Genomic DNA, 19580 nt, shown 5'->3' on the forward strand with positions numbered 1-19580 from the left:
GAAATGAGCTTTGTACAACTTGCTGTCATACTGCCTTCTAACTAGCACTAGTGGAAGCTTTAAAGGTAGATACTGGGGAGCTGAAATATGGTGTTTTCATAGACCAGCCATGGGCATGAGCAGAGACCTGAAGGAAGCAGGACTGAGCTGAGTAAATTCAAGCATTAACCCAAACTGGTCCCACATCCAGGAGGGATAATTCATTCTCTCAAGACTACTCTCAGGGGCAGCATGGCCCTGCCACGCTGTTTTGGAGTCCAGAGTTCTGGTGACTGATACTGCTCTCGATCACAGCCCCAGGTGGTAGAGAAGTAGCTAGCAGGAAGGCTCAGAACACAGTGCTCTTGGGGCACTCGGATGTTTATTCTAAGAGAAGTGGTTCACCTTGGTGTTCCCATCCCACTCAGTGCTTTCTCTTTTCTTCTTTTAGTTTGAAGGATGACCTCTAGGAAGAAAGTGTTGCTGAAGGTTATCATCCTGGGAGATTCTGGGTAAGTGTTTCTCATAGATGTGAGCTAACAAATTGGCTTAGATTTAAACTTCACCTCCTTGGAACCCATGCCCTCCATGCTGACATTTGCCACTTCCTTCTCTAATGGCAGTGACATTAGTTTCCCTGCTGTTTTGCCTGTCTTTGGGGTGTAGAAGAAATTTGAATTATTCCTTGTTATGTAACTTTTTTCCTCTCATTTTTGGCATGATTTGGGGAAAAGCGTGGCTATTGGAACTCAACTAATAATAGTTTCATGGAATCCCTGTTTTCCAAGCTGGTTAGACTAAGGAGTCCTGTTTATATAAATTTGTTGCCACTGACATTGTGCCTACTAGGTGTGGGTTTGGGGTACTCTCTGTAGTATCCTTCTACTGCTATGCCTAATTTGGGCCTATATTCAAAAGAACCTGGGACTGGGGAACTGGGTTCTGATCTGAGATCTGCCACAAACCAAGTAACTAACTCTTTAGAAGCTGTTAAAATTCTGTGGAAGACTTTTAAGACTTGGCTTCTGAACTGACCTATGAAAGCCTAGACCTTACTGGAAGCTATATATTTAAAACAACAACAACAATAACAATAATAATAATACAAGTAGAACAACAACAATAATAAACTCAGGTGTGCCTTCTTAATCTCAAGTTCCCTGCCCTTGCTTTAAAAAGGCAATGATTTTTCTACCCTGGCTGGTTATTTTAATCACTTGAGGAGCCTTTTAAAAGTTAGCATTTGCCCAGACTTGGCAGTACTTAAGTTCTCGCTCTTCTTGCTCTTCTCTCTCTTCTCTCTCTCTTTTATTTCTTTCTCTCTTTCTCTTCTCTCCCCCACCCCTCTCTTCCACTCTCACTCTCTCACTCTCACACATCTACTCTCCTGGTGATTCTGGTGTGCCGTCAGAACTGAAATATGCTGCTTTTAGGCTCGTGTTACCCAGACTTGTCTGAAAAGAATTACTAGATCCTTACTGGCCATGAAGAAGACTTTTGCATTATTTTCAGCCTACCCTAACTAACCTTATCACCAGGAAAATCACACATTGTCTCTTGCTGAATTTTCTTACTGAATGAAAAATGTCTCTGGAGGAGCATACTTTGAGGTAGATCTGATTTGGTGGAATATTGGTGCTTTTTCTGCTTCAGATTTGAAACTTTAAAGCAGCAGGTTGGTTGACTGGCATATATGTCTCTCAAAGCCTAGAGCTTTCTCTTGTTATTACTTTCTTGGACTAAATATTAACCACTAAATGGGGAGACACCCAAGACAGCAGTAATATTTCTGGAATAGTAAAGCAGTCTTATTGCTGAAACTTCTTTAAAAGTAGGGTATTTGCTGGCATCCTTTTGGAAGGGAGGGTCGGAGCAGGGGGGAGTTCTACCATCTGAGTTTCCTGTACCAAAACTTACAAGCAGCTTTTAACATCTGGTCCACTTCTGTATCCTGTATTTTTATCCCAGAAGAAAGTACAGCCTTAAATGAGCAGTACTGGGAAGATTGCTGGCTGCTCTCTGTTATGAGGGCAGTTCCTTGTTCTTCGCAACAGGCATATTCCTCAGAGCTGCAAATATCAGAATCAGTTTTCCCTCCCTTCCTAGTTGATTTTTACTCAAGGTTTTTCTCCAATTTCAGAGTCGGTAAGACATCACTCATGAACCAGTATGTGAACAAGAAATTCAGTAATCAATACAAAGCCACAATAGGAGCAGACTTTCTGACAAAGGAGGTGATGGTGGATGACAGACTAGTTACAATGCAGGTAAGCCCATATCTCAACTTGACCAGCCAGGCCTTGTTCACTCATTCATTCTTAACCCTTTGTCATGCCTAGGCATTTTCCTTCCCTGTTCTTCAAATCCCACTATTATATTCATGTTGCCAGATAAAATACAAGACATCAAGTATTTCCCAAATATAGCATGAGACATACTAAAAATTTAACTGGACTTTCTGTGTTTTGTTGTTTGGGTTTTTTTTTTGGGGGGGGGGGTGGTTTGCTAAATTTGTTAACCTATAGGCCCCTGTCCTGTGTCTTCAAAATGTCCACCTTGTCCTTCTTAATATCCTTGTTTAGTGTTTTAGGCCAAAAAAATCTTTGTGTCTCTCTCTCCTAAGTTCTTACAGCAGTCATTGAAGTAGTTCCCTATTTTTCTGGCTTCTTATAATCTATCCTATCTGTAGCCACCAAAGTTGTATTTCTATTAAGCCAATCTATTTTTTCCATATATCAGCTTAATCTTTTAGGTGCTTCCCTTTGAATAGTTAGGATAAAACAGAGATTCCTTTATATGACTTTTTGAAAGTCTTTTGGCTAACAAAATATCCTTCACTTCTGCCAGTTCATCCAAATCATGTGCTGCTCTTACAAACCTGTGCTTGCACGTGACTGCTTCCAGTAAGGCCCTTTTGTTGCATATGCACCTATCCTGAAGTCTCCAACTTTTAGCCTAGGTGTTGTCTTTTGAAACACCTACCTCCATAGCAACTGTTCCTTTCCATATTAAAATGACATCCCTGGTGACTACGCCTCTAGAGACAAAATTCTAACCCCATTGTAGTACGAGCAAGCACTAGACTCAGTGAAATGTCTGTCTGATACAAGTTACAGGTGGAAGTTTTTATATGTGTTGATCTCAAGTTGTGACATGCTCCTAGAGGATAAGGACTCTTGACACTTCCTTGACTCACACATCCAGGATAGAGCTAATGTGGATCACCCTTCCTTACTTTCCTTCCCCACACATGCACACAGAGATGTTTAAAATATAACCAAAGTTTTAAGAAGCCAAGCTTGAGAAAAGGAAATTTCCAGATTATAGGAAAGTGAAGGAACTGAAAGCTAATGATAAGCTCAGGGGCTCCTGCCATGGTGATTTGCAAATTTATAACAGGGACTAGAGTTTTAGCAGTCATCAGAGACAAGAAATATAGAGGATTTAGAACTGAGAATCCTCTTAAACACATGTGCATGGACACACTTGTCTAGGTCCTTGGAAAGATGTGAAAGCAGGGCAAAATACCTCAACCAAAGGAAGTGGCAAAGCTTGTGTGTGAAGTATAGGCTTGGAGCTTTGCCTCCTTTGTTGGGGAATCTCAGTCCCACTATGCTCATGTGTGGATTCTGAGTTTATACTCTGCACACAAATCTTTGGAAGCATTTAACAAATACCTGTCACTCCTGGCAAAAAAAACAAAAGATAAGACTACTCTATGGGGACACTTATAACCCCTCGAGAGAAGAGGAGCTCATACCCACATGAGGAAATAACGTACCACAAAAAATGTTTACAATGACTAGAGACTTTTGAAAAAGGAATAGAAACCATAAGGAAAATGGATACTATAAAAAATGAGGATATGGAAAACTTAGAACTTCAAGAAGTGAAAAAATAGTCATTGAAATAAACTAAATGAACAGTGAAACGAGATTAAACACAGCTGAAGAAAACAGTAAACTATAAGAAGTGAGCAAACTATCTTGAAGAAAACTCAAAACTGCAGAACACCAAAAAGCAAAATCATAAGAGCAGCTAGAGAGAAAAGGCAGATTGCTTATAACAGAACAATAGAAGGATGAATTCTCAGCAGCAACAAAATGCAGAAAGGAATGGAATACCTTTAGGGTGCTGGGGTAAAGTATCATCTGAAGATTTTATTTGTGTACGAACCAGACTGAAAGCTGCTTCCTGTACCAGGAGAAACAGACCTGTAGAACTAATCTGTGGTTTTGATAGTGAGCTGATTCAGAAGTCAGAGCCTAGCCCCTCCTGGGTTGGGGCATTATACTAGATCCCCAAATGCACTGCTAAGGTGCGACCCCAGAGTGTTGCGCTTCTGGAGTAAACACCTTCTGGAGAACCACAGTGCACTGATTGGAATCTGGAATGAGTGGGAAAGAGAATGTGTTCCTGAGAGGTTGAAGCAAAAGGCTGGCTCTTGTGCTTTTTGCAGCCAATTTTTTAAAGACTAGAAGAAAATGAAAACCCACCTCTGGACAAAGACATCATCATCCTAGATCTTGAGGAATCCTCATATATTTTTCATGGGCTTTTAGCAGCATACAATAAAAGATAATCCAAATAAGAAAATAAGGCAAGAACCAGAGGAAATGGTAATTTTAGAATTTTTATTATATTTAAAGAAGACACTCATATCTGCAGAGAAGAAACTAAACAGGTGGTATAGATTACAGAACTTCTAAAATTGAAATTCAATAACCAAAAATTGGAAATTCAGAGAATATTTTTAGCAACAGATAAGATAAACCAGAAGAAAGCTGAAAGGAAGAATGGTGAGAAATATGAGAGGTAAAAACAGGATTCAATGAGTAGGTCAGACCTATTTTTAGTCAATCTAACAACACAGAGAATAGATCAAAGATAATATTTGCCAAGAGTTTCCCAAAACTGATGTGACACCAGTGCACAGATTCAGGAAGCCCAAATTCCAAGAAGGATAAATTTTTTTAAAATCTGCATTGAATCATAATGAAATTCCAAAACAAAACAAAAAATCTTGAGCCAGAGGAAAAAGGATGACCTTGAATGGAGCAGCAGTGAGGTTGACTGTTAGCAGTTAGGTTGACAGCCAGAAGGCCTTGGAATATGTTATCAAAGAAACTATGAGCATAGCATTCTGTCCCTACTTAAAATATCCTCCAAGAATGAAAGCATACATACTTAAGTTCAAGTGGCGAAAATTCTAAAGGATGTACTTTAGGCAAGAGGAGAGTGATTTCCTTTGGAAAAGTCTGAGATAAGATAAACTGAGATATGCATATATCTGTTTTTAGAATTATGACTCTAATATTAAGAGCATGTAACTTCCAAAGTAGAATAAGGAAGCCAGAAATGGAACTGTGTAATTTCATGTGTAGGGGGAGAATAGTGACTGTTGTGGGTTTTTTAAACTTCTTATATTGTTCTGGAAGAAGCTAGAAATTAATATTAAACATTAGATAGAGTCAAATACTCATGAAAAATTTAAAGGTAACTTGTTATGAAGCCATATTAATTTAAATGGTATGACACTGTCACAGAAATAAATTAAGGGAACAGAGAGCACAGAAACAGGGCACACCTAGGTGGACACTGGATAGAAAGCTGATTTTGAAGAAGACTAGGGAAAGGAGGAAAAATTACACAGTAAACAAGGTTGGGCCACTGGCATTGCATTGAGATGGGGAGTAGCCAGAGGGTTCAAGACCTGAATAGCAAAAATACAAAATGAAAACTTTAAAAATGAAAATAGGGAGAATTTTTTTTTTTTTTATTCTTAAGCTTTTAAAATAGAGAAAGCACAAATCATAAAAGGTTAAAGATTGATAGTAGACCACATTAAACATATGAATAACAAGATTCCCAAATAATGAAAACAAACCATAGACCAGGAGAAAATGTTGATAATGCATAATAGTATCCATTTGACAGACTGCCTAAGTGGATAATTGAATAAAGATGTCAACAGGTAGTTCTCAGAAGAAACCTTAATGTCTGGTGGCTTGACTTCAGGCAGTTGCAAATTTAAAAGGCTAATGGGGCAGGTTCATACCTCCTTAGGCACAGAGGACTCTTGCTTGATTCCCCCCTTCCTCCTTTCCTCCCTTGCTCCTTATCAAATGATGCTGTTTGGGAAAATTCTTCTATTGTGTGGCTTAAAGAAACTCCATGGTCATGTGACTTGGAAAACTTCTGTAGCTGATCAAATAACGTTTAAGAAAGTGGATTATAAATGCATCTGGGATGTCAGCCCTGGCAGGGCAGCATCCAAGGGCTGCTGTGTTGTGGGGCCATAGTGTGCTACCTTGCCCAGGAGAGGTAGCAGAAGGACTACAACAACTCCGCAACTAGCTCTCTGGATACATTTAAGATTAAGGCGGTTGATGTCACTAGCTCTTCCATCATGAGCATTAGATTTGATTACATGGAGGACCTACAGCATGTTGAAAAAATAATGCTATGCAAATATCATAAATAAAAAAGGACTGTTAAGAGAGACTTGGTAAACTTGAAAATTTGCAGAAAAGCCTATTGGAAATAATTTCACGTGGGAATATCACAGACAAGGCATCATTGCTTTTGTATTACTTAAGAAATCTTACATATTTGTTGTTCAGTGATTTTCCTGAAATAAGAGAGAAAGGAAACCTGGTCCAAGCCTTTAAGACAGCACTGTCTTCTCTAGAACTAAAATTAGACTTAAAGTAAAATAAAATTCAGTATCTTATTTCAGTATAAAGTATCACTTGAAATTGTTGATCCAAAGCAGCAACAAATATTTAATCATCAGTAGAGCTATAAGGATATCACATCATGACATTTTAGAAGCAGAAAGTCCATCATGTAGAAAATATTTAGATGTGACTCATTAAAGTTACTAAAACGTGCAACACAGATATTCTTCATTATATTTTAACAGTAATGTATTACATATTTTAAGTTACTGAAGCATGTTACTATGAATGTACAAGTATGGAAAAGAGCAGACAAAATCAAGTTTTGGCTAAAGTATAAAGAGTAGAATATTCTCAAGCTGGTGGTGGAAATGTATTAGTGCAGCCTTTTTATAGACTTATCATTTTGCTCTCCATTTTTGAGCAAGTGCAGTCTCACAATTCTGTGTCCAGGTATATAGCCTAGAGAAACTTACCTCTAAGCATAAGAAGAGAAGTGTATGTAGTAAGACTGCTCATTGCAGCCTTCTGCTAAAATAACAAAAAACTGCAGATAACTCAGACAACCAGGGAATAAAGTGTATATTAAGGTAGTAGAATACCATATAGTTTTTAACTTTGGGAAAAGAAAGGAGGTAAGTTGCAAAAACATGTACATACTATTTATATGTAAGATAAATCTTCAAGAGCTATTTACTTTTGGGGAAGATGGAAAGGGAATGCTACGAGGAAGGGTTAACTTCATTTAAATGGCAGTGTTAATATTCGTTACATCAGAGAAGTGGGTGTATTTTGAGTATAGAAAATAAAATATTTCAATTAAAATATAAAAAATTTTAAAAGATCACAGTCAGCCATAGAAATGTTCTAAGTTTGAAGTTAAATTAATTTTGGAAAGTTGATAAGAATAACCCCCCAACTTGTCAACTTTTTAATTCCGTATTTTATCTTCTCTGTGCATCTGAGTTCCAAATACCCATTTGGTTCCATCCAAGAGTTTTTACATAGTTCCTTTGGGATTCTATCCTAAGGAAGCAATCTGAAATACAGAAAAGGCTATATTCATTAATGTTTATTATTGAGTTACTTATAATTATGGAAAATTGGCAGCAATATTTTGATAAAAAACAGGAATGAAGTTGTTTACTGTCTTTATTTGCTGAGATTATTGAGCATCAGTAAAGATGTGAGCTGTTTCTGGAGTGAGAGCTGTGTTTTGTGGGGCAGGGAGGAGTGATATGAGAGTGTGTGGTATAAGGTTTCACCTACATAGAAACCCTACAGTGGCTACCTAGAATAAGACATGAGCTACTGAAGATGTTTCTGGGAAGGTGTCAAGTTTTATTTTGCTTTTGCTTATCCAGATTACATAATATCGATGTTACATCTCTAATAAAAGATATTCTCTTAAATTTGTCCAAGCCTAGATTTAAATTTATTTTTCCAACTTTCTTTTTACAAGAGTAGTTCTCTCTTTCTACTTTCTTTATTGTATGACTAAGTTCTTTATTTCCTCTTCACCTTGATCCCCTTTTAATGAAAAAAGGCTCACTTTTCCACTACAAGAGATAACATATTTAGTGTAGAATGTTGGACAAAAAAATAGAAAAGCACCTTTCCATCTAGCCACAGCCATCAGGTAAGCCAATATGGGTGCTTACAAGTCCATCCAGGAGCTGTGGAGGAAGAAGCAGTCCAATGTAATGCGCTTTCTTCTTAGAGTGTGCGGCTGGCAGTACCACCAGCTCTCTGCGCTCCACAGGGCCCCGTGCCCCACCCGGCCCAATAAAGCGGGCAGGCTGGGATACAAGGCCAAGCAAGGTTATGTCATATATTGGTTTCATGTGTGCTGTGGTGACCGCAAACGCCCAGTTTCTAAGAGCGCAACCTGCGGCAAGCCTGTCCATCACAGTGTTAACCAGCTAAAGTTTGCTCGAAGCCTTCAGTCTATTGCCAAGGAGCGAGCTGGACGCCACTGTGGGGCTCTATGAGTCCTGAATTCTTACTGGATTGGTGAAGATTCCACATATAAGTTCTTTAAGATTATCCTCATCGATCCATTCTATAAAGCTATCAGACGAATCCTGATACCCAGTGGATCACCAGACCAGTCCACAAACACAGGGAGATGCAAGGGCTGACGTCTATAGGCCTCAAGAGCCGTGGCCTCGGAAAGAGCCACAAGTTCCACCATACTATTGGTGGTTCTTGCCATGCAGCTTGGAGAAGGCGCAATACTCTCCAGCTACACCATTGTCGCTAATAAAGTGTTTGTAAAATGCTTATGTAATAAAAGGTTTAGGACAGTCAAAAGAAAAAAAGAAAAACACAAAGGCATATACATCACCAGCAGTCCCTCTACTGGTTATCTACTGTCAGTAGAGATCCAGTTTTGAGTAAGTGTATGAACTTTGCTTATCGTATTGGGGACAGGCAGCATTTAGTCCCCTACTCTGCTCAAAGGCAGATAGAATAATTAGATTTGAATTTGTCTTTATTGCACTTCGTCCTCATATCTAAGCCATCATCACATCCTTCTGGCTCTGTCTTAGTGGCTACCCAGTGGTTTGAGCACTTGTATGCTACACGAGGACATTCATGACAGTCTCCTAACTCCATTCCTGAAATCAGGGCTGACCTCCACGACCAGTAAGACATGTCCTAATTTGGAAAGGTTCTTCCCAGAGTAAGTAGTATATGTATTAGTTGGAGTTGTCTGGGAATGGAATGGGCTGCCAAGGTCAGGCTCCCTGCTACCAGAGGTGTGGCCAAGAGTCTAGTCAACTGCATCGTCATATATTACTGATTGTGGAGGGCCATGTACATCAGAGGAAAAGGCTTAGGTGGGCTTCACAGAGCTGTCCTCATAGGTGCAACCCTTAGGCTTCTGGGAATTATTATTTAACAGAAAGCTGAGGTGAGCTGTCTGCCCAGGACTGACACTAGTAACCATAGTAGCCCCTTTCAACATGCCTTTGGCCTGGGCTATTCTTGGCTGATCTGTGTAGTGGCATTGCTTTATTGAAGCTTCTTTAAAGAATTTTAATGCTGCTGTTTCCAGCCTTCCAGGTAGTATTTAACTTCTGGCTTTGTTCCTTTTTTGCCACAGAGTCATTTGACTTCCTTTGGAGGACATTTGGTAGGTATTGAGTTTAGAACACCATGAGCTTTGTTTCTCTTGGTAGTAGTAAAGAAATGCGGATTCCGTAATACTATCCTGTTCCACGTTTTTGCCTTTGTGCATATTTACTTATTCTAACCAAGCGTTGTACACACATTTTGTATAATGAGACTTCTCCTACCTGAACTGGAAGTCTGTGGCCTGTTCCCTAAGTGTTCTGGATCACAAGCAAGCAGCATAGACCGACTGCCTGAGAAGGGCTTCACAGAAGAGCTCAACTCTCCTGCAAAATCTGGTTCTGAATATAAAACTAGTGGCCCAGGCCATGCTTTATTTTGGTCTGAACCCTGGGCCTTTGAGCGAATTGACTGGCCATTTGGACATAAAGTTGAAATTTATCTGGGTTATGAGGATGGTTCAAGTTCTCATATTGTTCTGAAACTTTTCCTGCAAACAGACAGTTGATCCAACAGTTGAAGACCCATGTCAGCTGGAAGTAACTGCATGCTGCTTCAGATCCAAGCACTCTTTTAAACATGGTGGCTTGCTGGGGGCTGTGGGTTTCTCAGAGCACTAGTCATCTCTCCATGCTGACCAGCGTGGTTCTATTAGGGACTTATGCCAGTGAGGAAATCCATTCTTGCTCTTGAACCTATCATGGCAATAAATGACGTGAAGTTCTTTGAGTTGGTCACTAGTACCTGGTGTTCTTTTGGTTAAGAGCTGACTTTCATCTATGCTCTAGAATGTGTTTTCATCTTTTTCTTTATCTCTCTGTCACAATTTTTTCCTTTGTTTTTTCATTGAGGTATAATATAAATAAAACACACTGATTTTTTTTTTTTAGGTAAACTATATACAGTAAAATGCATAGATTTATTTATATAGTTCAGTGAGAAATCACCTATCTATAATTTCATCACCTCCAGAAAGTTCCCAGAGTACATAAATGTTAAGTTTATAGTGTGAATTTTACATAAATATCTACCAATGTAACCCACCTGGACCAAGGTAAAAAAATTTTCTAGCACCCTAGAATTCAAACTCAGTGTCACTCTTCATAGACACATGTATTCACAAATGCACTATTTGTCAGGGTTGTTTTAGATACTCTGGTGATGAAATCTGTTTCCTGAATTCTGAAGTTGCCTGTCTCTGAGTTGCCCCCTAATCCATCCCATTGTCTTCAGCATCCCACCATTCATGGTCTTCTGACCCCAAGGAATAAATGTTTTGTCTCTCACAGATCTGGGACACGGCAGGACAGGAACGGTTCCAGTCTCTTGGTGTGGCCTTTTATAGAGGCGCAGACTGCTGTGTTCTGGTATTTGATGTGACTGCCCCGAACACATTCAAAACCCTTGATAGTTGGAGAGATGAGTTTCTCATCCAGGCCAGCCCTCGGGATCCTGAAAACTTTCCCTTTGTAGTGTTGGGAAATAAGATTGACCTCGAAAACAGACAAGTAAGTGCCAAAGTTGGTGGGAATCATAAAATATGGAAGCTTATGAACCTGTCTTCATGTCATTTCTGGCTATTGAATCATGAAAGGACCTTTTAAAAGTGACAGCTATATTTGGGATGACAGGCACTGTTTTTAGCTTCGATTGGTATAAAGCCACATGCCTCAGGGACCAATATCCAGCGTATCTGTGTCCCCTGTGGTGGGAGAAGGGGAAGGCATAGCTAATGAGTTACCTGCCCAGCCCTTGGAATGGGGCCTTGCTCCATAACCTGGTTAAGATATGCCATTTTGGCTTCTCCTGTCCCAAAACAGGGACAGTGAAGTCTTCAGTGGTATTCCCTTTGAAGTCATGCCATCAAAGCAGCAAGTCCATCCTGGAGCTACCTGTACTGGTTGGCCACTCATCTTGGTCCATCCCAGTGAAATGATTTGACTTGAGGCTGTGTGGTATTCTGCATTTCGGTCTTTTGGATTTAAAGGCAGAATTGAATTTAAAGCCTAGTTCATGCGCTCTTATGTTGGGAATATTTCTTAGAGTCTGAATCTTCACTCACATAACAAGAATACTTGGATCAGATAACAGTATACAATGAAAGCCTTGGCACCCAGGAGGAGCTTGGGAAATGGTGGCTTTTTAGTTGTCTCATTGTTATTTTCTTCTCCTGTTAGAGACACTTACTTGCATCTAAGGTATATGTGAATTCTAAAAGTTCTGTGCTAAGCCTGAAATGGCTCTAGAAGGTGCATGTGGGAGTGCGAACTACCTTCAGGCTAGCTGCCTTTGAGGAGCTGGGCCCTGGAGACCTGGTTTAAATTCTCATGTTACCCCCAACTGGCTGTGACTTTTGGGCCATTGCCTTTGTCCTCTGGGCCTCAGTTCCCTTTCTGCATTTGAAAGGAGGGAATTAGATTTTATCATTCTCTAGTGCTCTCCCAATGCATCAGAGACCTGTCTGGATCTTCATGGGTGCAGAAGATTGCTTTGAGCTTTGAGTAAAAATTGCTCTGGTTTACTTTTAAGTAGCATTTCTCTTGGGAGCATATACTCTTTCTTAATTATAGCTAGGTTATTTCTGACCATTGATCTCATTTTCTCCCTTTTCTAAGAGACTTAGTCCTTCTCTCATGCCTGAAAATGGGCTAGGATAGGGAAAGGAATTAGGATATGAAAGGTGAGGGTGTCGTTGAGAGCTGCAGAATTCTGTGACACTTGGGTATATGGCACAGGTGAGGTAACATTAGCAATAATAGGGAAGGGACTGTAAACCTCAAGACCAAGCTGTCAGGCAATTTCCTGTGCTGGGACCTCTGAAATCACAGGAGAGAAGATTCATTTCTTTCTGGGTTGGCTTCTTTTTCCCTTCACAAGCTGCTTTTATGTATAGCTAAGGGTTAAAAGCTATGGGATGTAAACAGAGAACAGGCTTTGGGTAGCCAGCAGGGCAACCTTTGGCAGGTCTGCCAGTCTCTCTCCACTCCCCACCCACCCTCATTTAGGAAATCTTCCTCACCCATGCTACCTGCAAATTAGGGACAATGATCTTTCTGGGAAGGATTGAGTCAGTGCTAGCTGCTTATCTTATGAGCACACATGCCCCCTGCTTCCTCTTTCAGGTGGCCACGAAGCGAGCACAGGCCTGGTGCTACAGCAAAAACAACATTCCCTACTTTGAGACCAGTGCCAAGGAGGCCATCAACGTGGAGCAGGCCTTCCAGACGATTGCACGGAATGCACTTAAACAGGTGGGTCTTCCCAGCTGTCTGGCTCCCTCTGGTGATTGAACGTGACTCAGCCAGCCCCTGCCTGACTTCCTTATTCTTAATCTTCTTTCCTAGCTGATGCTCTTTTCTTTGTGTTTATCTGGGAAGGTAATGACACATTATACTAAAGCTTCTAGAAATTCCACTCATTTGTGAATAACCTAAACATTGCAGGAGCAGTGAGGACTTCAGCTGAGGCTTCCCTGTTTGAGCATGTTTATTCTCTTTGCATGCTATTAGGAGATCAGGCCACTAGGAGGCCCCTCGTTGGATTGCTCTTGTTTATGGAGGGGATAGACTTGAATTCAGATGTCAGCTCAGCTACCCTATCTAGTTTTTTATCTTTGTAAGATGACAATACCGGCTTTGCATGGTGGTTGTGCAGATTAAACGAGACTGACTTTTGTCAGGCTTATAAATGGTTATGTATGATCACCAGAAAGGTTAACCAGAAGCTCTAGGAATTATATTCCTTGAATAAAATTTTCCTGTATTTTCTTTCTTGTGTTGTTTACCTTTGTTCATAGAAAAAAGGTACTTGTTGACATGTGGGAGTTGAAGGCTTTTTTGATTGAGCAGTTTTATTAGGACCAGTGAGTTAAGGCAAGTCATGAGGCATTGTCAGTTGTCTGTGGTAGTCAGACATGAAGGGCAGGGGCATGGGGGTTGTGTCAGAGGTGAAGTACATATCATCGGGGATGTAGAGTACACTTGGGGGAGCTCATGGTGATTATAAAGGGCCAGGTGGGTTCTGTTAGCTCCAGGAAACAGTGTATAGAAGGTAATGGTTCTCAGCAGAACAGGACATCTCATCTGGACTTGTGGAAAGGAAGATATTTGGAATGGGTTGTTGAAAGGACTGGGGACTGCACAAGTGTTCCATAATGAAAGGGGACAGCCCTACCTAATGAAGAATTGGTCCACCCAAAATGCCAGGAGAGTTCCCGCTGAGAATCACTGATGCAGTGGGAAGGAACTGACCAAGATACAGACTTAAGGCCTTTTTGTCTTCCTCTTTTCCCCTGCCTTTAACCCACTCTCACACTTAGATTAATAACCTAATGTGTTTTTCCTAATGTTCATGTAATTGCATGCAAATCTGTGTATGGGGAGTTGTTTTCCACCAGTTTCCTGTTGACCGTTTCTCTCTCTAAATATTGCTGTCTCTAAAGCTTATTATAATACTTTTATTTCTACAAGCTTAGCCTCCCAGGAGTAAGATTGTTAGATTGAAAGGTATGTGTATTTTTAAGAGATAGTACCACATCACTTTCCCCAAGGGCAGTAATATTTCAGTTCCCACTAGCAATGCAAGTTTTCTTTTTTCTTAACCTCCCTGTCAGCAAGTGGTGGGCATCATCTGTAACTCTGCTGATACTCTGCCAATCTTTGGCTCATCTCTGCTGCAGATAACCAGTATATAGTACTTGCCAGGGCACCTGTCCTTTCTCATGAGCTCTTTATAAAGTGAAATCAGCTTCACCTGTATTGCAGGTGATTTTTCCAACTCTGTGTGTGTCTGTGTCTGTGTCTGTCTGTCTGTCTGTCTGTCTCCCCCCCGCCTCCTCTCTCCGCCACTTCCCCGCCCTCTTTTGGCCATAGAAAAAAAGTATTTTTGGTTGGATAAATTTATGGGTATCTTGTGTTTAGATTATGTGTTGTCTATTTCAGCTGGAATTTTTTTTTCTTTTTTCTTATTAAAAATTACTGGGGTGACATCGATTAATAAAATCAAATGTTTCAAGCATGCAGTTCAACAATATGTTGTATATATATTGCATTGTGCGTTCACCTTCCAAGTTTAGATTTCCTTCCATCACCTTATATTTGACCCCTTTTATCCTTATCTGCCTCCCCCTTCTCCTCTGGTAACCACTAATCCACAGTCCGTGTCCATGAGTCAGTCTGTTTATCATGTTTGTTGCTTTCAGTTTCATATCCTACATATGAGAGAAGTCATGGTTTTCAGTTTTTGTATCTGACGTATTTTACTTTGCATGATTATCTCAGGATCCATCAATGTTGTTGCAAATGGCGGTATTTCATCTTTTCTTATGGCTGAGTAATATTCCATGGTATATATGTACCACGGCTTCTTTATCCAGTCATTTATCAGTGGATACTTAGGTTGTTTCCATGTCCTGGCCACCGTGAATAACGTTGCTATGAACATCGGGGTGCATATATCTTTGTGAATGAATGTTTTAAGGTTGTTTGGGTAAATACTCAGAAGAGAGATTGCTGGATAATATGGTAATTCAATTCTTAGTTTTTTGAAGAATCTCCATGCCTTTTTCCATAGTGGTTGTACCAATTTATATTCCCACCAGCCATGTATGAGGATTCCTTTTTCTCCGCAACCTCTCCAACACTTATTACTTGCCCTGTTGATGATAGACATTCTGACAGGTGTGAGATGGTATCTTATTGTAGTTTTGATTTCATTTCCCTAATAGCTAGTGAGGTGGATTATCTTTTCATATGTCTGTTGGCCATTTGTATGTCTTCTTGGGACAAATGTCTGTTCAGATCCTCTACCCATTTTTTAATTGGATTGTTTTTCTGTTGTTGAGTTCTATGAGTTCTTTATATATTTTGGATATTAAGCCGTGTTACCACAGGCATTTGCCAATATATTCTCCCATTTGGACAGTTCCCTCTTTGCCTTGTTGATGGTTTCTTTTGCTGCACAGAAGCTTTTTAGTTTGATTTAGTCCCATATTATTTTTGCTTTTACTGGAATTTATTTTCGCTTATGGCAGGAAATAGAAACTCATCTTTTTCTTTCAGAGTGAATAGCCAGTTTCAAATATTAGTAGCTAGTTGTTAAATAAACCATTTCTCCTAGCAGGCTGAAACATTACCTTTGTTATATTAGATGTTCATGTATATTGGGGATCTATTTCTGATCTCCCCAGTCTGATCTAACCTGATAAGGCAAGTCTCCCTTCGCTAGTCCTGTTTATATTTTTTTATTGGGTATTTTGGTGGGGTTTCCATTTAGACCAAGACTAAGAATTTTATGTTAGTTCTACCTTTTTCCTTCCTTACCCTCCCCCTAAATAAAATCTTTTTGAGATTCTGATTGGAATAGCTATTGTATTAGTATCTTGTGGGTGCCATAACAAAATACTACAGACTAGGTGATTTAAACAACAGAATTTTATTTTCTCTCTGTTCTGCTAGCTAGAAGTCCATAATCATGGTGCCCCAAATTGTTTCTCTTCCTCACTTGCAGACTGCAGCCTTCTCCCTGTGTCTTTACGTGGCCTTTCCTCTGTGCAAACGGGCAGAGGGTAGGGGGAAGGGAGGAGAGGCAGAGAGAACACAGCTAGCTCTCCCAGTATATCTTATTATAAGGACACACTAAATCCTGTCAGGTCAGTGCCCCACGTTTATGACCTCATTCTAACCTTAATTATGTTCTTAATCTATTTGGAACTTCAACATATGAATTTTGGAGGGACAAACATTTAGTCCCTATTAATAACAACTATTATTATAGGTCTTGTGTTACATCCTTCAGTAAGATGTCATAATCTTTCAGATCCTTTGCCTTTCATATTAAATGTATTCCTGAGTGCTGGAATGGTGCAAAATGGTGCAGCCACTTTGGAAAACAGGCAGTTCCTCAAAAAGTTAAACATAAGGGTTACCATGACCCAACAGTTCCACTCCTAAGTATATACCTAAGAAAAATTACACAAAAACTTGTACACGAATGTTCATAACAGCATTATTCATAATAACCAAAAGTAGAAACAACCCAAATGTTCATCATAAGATATGCTCAAAATAGGCAAATCTATTAAGACAGGAAGTAGGTAAGTGTTACCAATGTCAGATGAGAATGGGAAGCTAATGTTTTTTAAATATGTATTCCTAGAGGTTTTTACTTTTATAGCTGTTGGGAATGGAATAATTTTTAAAGTTCCAAGAGAACTTTCAATGAATAGAAACATTCCCTGCTTTATCTCCAAATCATAGAACAGTTCCTGGTGTATAGGTACTCAATGTTTAAGTGACAAATTGTTTCCCTACACCAGGAGGTAGAAATCTGTTCCTTGCTGGAAAAATGTTAATTCAGCAAAAGTCCCACTAAACTGAACACAGTCCATCTCCTGTGATCTCTCACCACAGATAGTGATAAAATTCATCCACAGCTGGTTTCTAAGCATGCACCATTTGGAGAGAAAACTCTTCTAAACTTTTGAAATAAAAAGAAAATAGACCCCAAGTCCAGAAAAGAGGGACGAAGAGGGAACTGGAGGGCTGTTTTGGGACTGAGAACCTGCTAGCACTCAGCTTCAGCTCACTGTTTGCCTTGTGGAAAGGCTAACTAAGAGTTGCCAAGAATCCAGGCCATGTAAAGTCTGACTTCTTTGTAAGTGTTGGTGACTGACTATATGGACTATTCTAAAAGCATCCATGAGCTATCTGTGGTCCCCAAGCCACCAGCTTGTGATCTGATGTAGAGAATGAGTCAGCTTCTGTTCTGACTACTCACTGTCAAATGCTGCTGTTCCTGCTGAATTTCTCTCTTCACATTGTCCTGGAATTATCACAAAACCTGTCTTCCTCTTGCTCAGCCTTTGAGGGTTGAGGGCCTTCTGCCAGAGCCATCTGTTTACTACAGGGTCTGTCCCCACTCCCTACCCACTATGCCCGGGTGAAAGTGTGTCACTAAGGGTCAGACCTGAGCATAGGAATTCCCTCGTGCCCTGAATAACAAACCTTTTTCTCTCTCCCTGCCCAGGAAACAGAGGTGGAGCTGTACAATGAATTTCCTGAACCCATCAAACTGGACAAGAATGACCGGGCCAAGGCCTCGGCAGAAAGCTGCAGTTGCTGAATGGGCAATGAGAGCAGAGCACAGAGTCCTTCACAAACCAAGAACACACTTAGGCCTTCCAACATAAATCCCTTCTCCTCTTCTAAACAAAGCATAAAGTGATTTCTCAGACGCAGTTGCCAAAAGAAACCCCACCAGACACACTCACCCCTCCATACAACACACATACAAATCTGATACAAGCAGACAGACTCCAGTCACAGGCCTGTGAGCTCTATCAGGGTCTGCCCACCTATCACATCAGCCCTCGTATAGCAGCATGACAGGCCAGCTGTAGAAATCGTTCTGGTGTTGGCATCGGAAGCTAATTCTTTTTGTCCACCAGAGAGGGAGAACTGTTTACAGTTAATCTATGTCGGATTGGTTATCTTAATTTTTTTTAATGGTCTTGTGGTCTTTTTACCCCATCCCCATTCCCGTCTTGTGAAGGCTACCACTTGGGAAGGCTGGTGCCCCATGCTTCATTACAGGCTCACACCCAGTCTGTTCAGGCTGAGTTTTGTATGTATCTGTTAATGCTTGTTACTTTTAACTAATCAGATCTTTTTACAGTATCCATTTATTATGTAATGCTTCTTAGAAAAGAATCTTATAGTACATGTTAATATATGCAACCAATTAAAAATGTATAAATTAGTGTAAGAAATTCTTGGATTATGTGTTTAAGTCCTGTAATGCAGGCATGTAAGATGGAGGGTTGAACACTGTCTGGATTGCAGAATGTTAGCAACTCAATTCAGAAATCCAGCTAGAGGCAGTATTCTGTACAGTAAACACAAGAATTATGTACACCTTTTATCAAAGACTTAAGAGCCAAAAAGCTTTTCATCTCTCCAGGGGGAAAACTGTCTAGTTCCCTTCTGTATCTAAATTTTCCAAAAGGTTGATTTGCATAATACAGTGGTGAATGCAGTAGATAAATGGCTGTTGTTAAAATTCTTGTTTTTCCTTTTTTTCTTGCTCCACCCTTTGAAACTCCCCTATTAGATCAGCATCCTACTTATAAGAGGAAAAGGAAAATCCTAACAAATCTGTCCTAGTGATTTACCTTTGTTCTAGAAGGCGCTCTTTTCAGGGTTGTGGTATCCCTTAGGTTAGCAAACCTTTTTCTCCTTTTCCCCACCTCCCCAGTATTGCCCATTATTGATTAACCTGTTTCTTTGGTGTGGAATCCTGGCAGTTCTTCCCCCTTCCTAGGGTCTGCCCCTGCATTCTAGCTTGTTTAATGGAGCACTTCCCCCTTGCCCAAAGGTCTACATTCTAGGGTGTGGGCCAAGTTCTTTCTGTAAAGAGATGAACCTGATGCCAATAAAATGTAACAAGAGCAAAGATCATTGCCTTTGCCCTGTCTTTTTTTGTTCTTCCAGACCTTTGGCTCAGTAGACACCATGTTAGCTAATCATAACCAATGCTTTATCAAGCAAAATAGCCCTCCATAACTGCGCATGTTTGGTGCTTTGAGGCAGAAAGGCCTTCCCATGTCCAGTCCTGCAGTACCTGTCCTTACTTTGTTTCTATTTTTTATCTTAGTCACAGTATTGGAGAGGGGCGTACTCTGAATGGAGAACACATTATCTGTCCCCTTAGAGGAGCAGCCACAAACTACTGGTGACCTATGGACCATGCACAGCCTCTGAGTGTAACTCAGCCTTAGTGTTGTGTTGCTTTTTAATTGGCGTAGTTCTGGATTTCACTGGAGAGGAAGATTTGGCAGCAGGGACC

At 40.2% G+C, this 19580-nt stretch overlaps 1 protein-coding gene and 2 pseudogenes across 1 annotated transcript in view; all 3 read left to right on the top strand.

Moving 5' to 3' along the window:
• The window catches only part of RAB7A (RAB7A, member RAS oncogene family), an 80934-nt gene extending 61742 nt beyond the window's left edge, over positions 1–19192 (top strand). The window contains exons 2-6 of the mRNA XM_011385878.2: positions 431–491; positions 2120–2246; positions 11027–11245; positions 12860–12988; positions 17763–19192. Of these exons, the coding sequence (XP_011384180.1) occupies positions 439–491; positions 2120–2246; positions 11027–11245; positions 12860–12988; positions 17763–17858 (624 nt within the window). The 5' untranslated portion in view covers positions 431–438 and the 3' untranslated portion in view covers positions 17859–19192. The remainder of the gene's footprint in view (positions 1–430; positions 492–2119; positions 2247–11026; positions 11246–12859; positions 12989–17762) is intronic.
• LOC111734142 lies at positions 2253–6735 on the top strand (annotated as a pseudogene).
• On the top strand, positions 7506–11007 carry LOC111734143 (annotated as a pseudogene).
• Positions 19193–19580: the final 388 nt, after the last annotated feature.

This window comes from Pteropus vampyrus, unplaced genomic scaffold (genome assembly GCF_000151845.1).
Source record: "Pteropus vampyrus isolate Shadow unplaced genomic scaffold, Pvam_2.0 Scaffold818, whole genome shotgun sequence".
NCBI classification, from domain to species: Eukaryota; Metazoa; Chordata; class Mammalia; order Chiroptera; family Pteropodidae; genus Pteropus; species Pteropus vampyrus.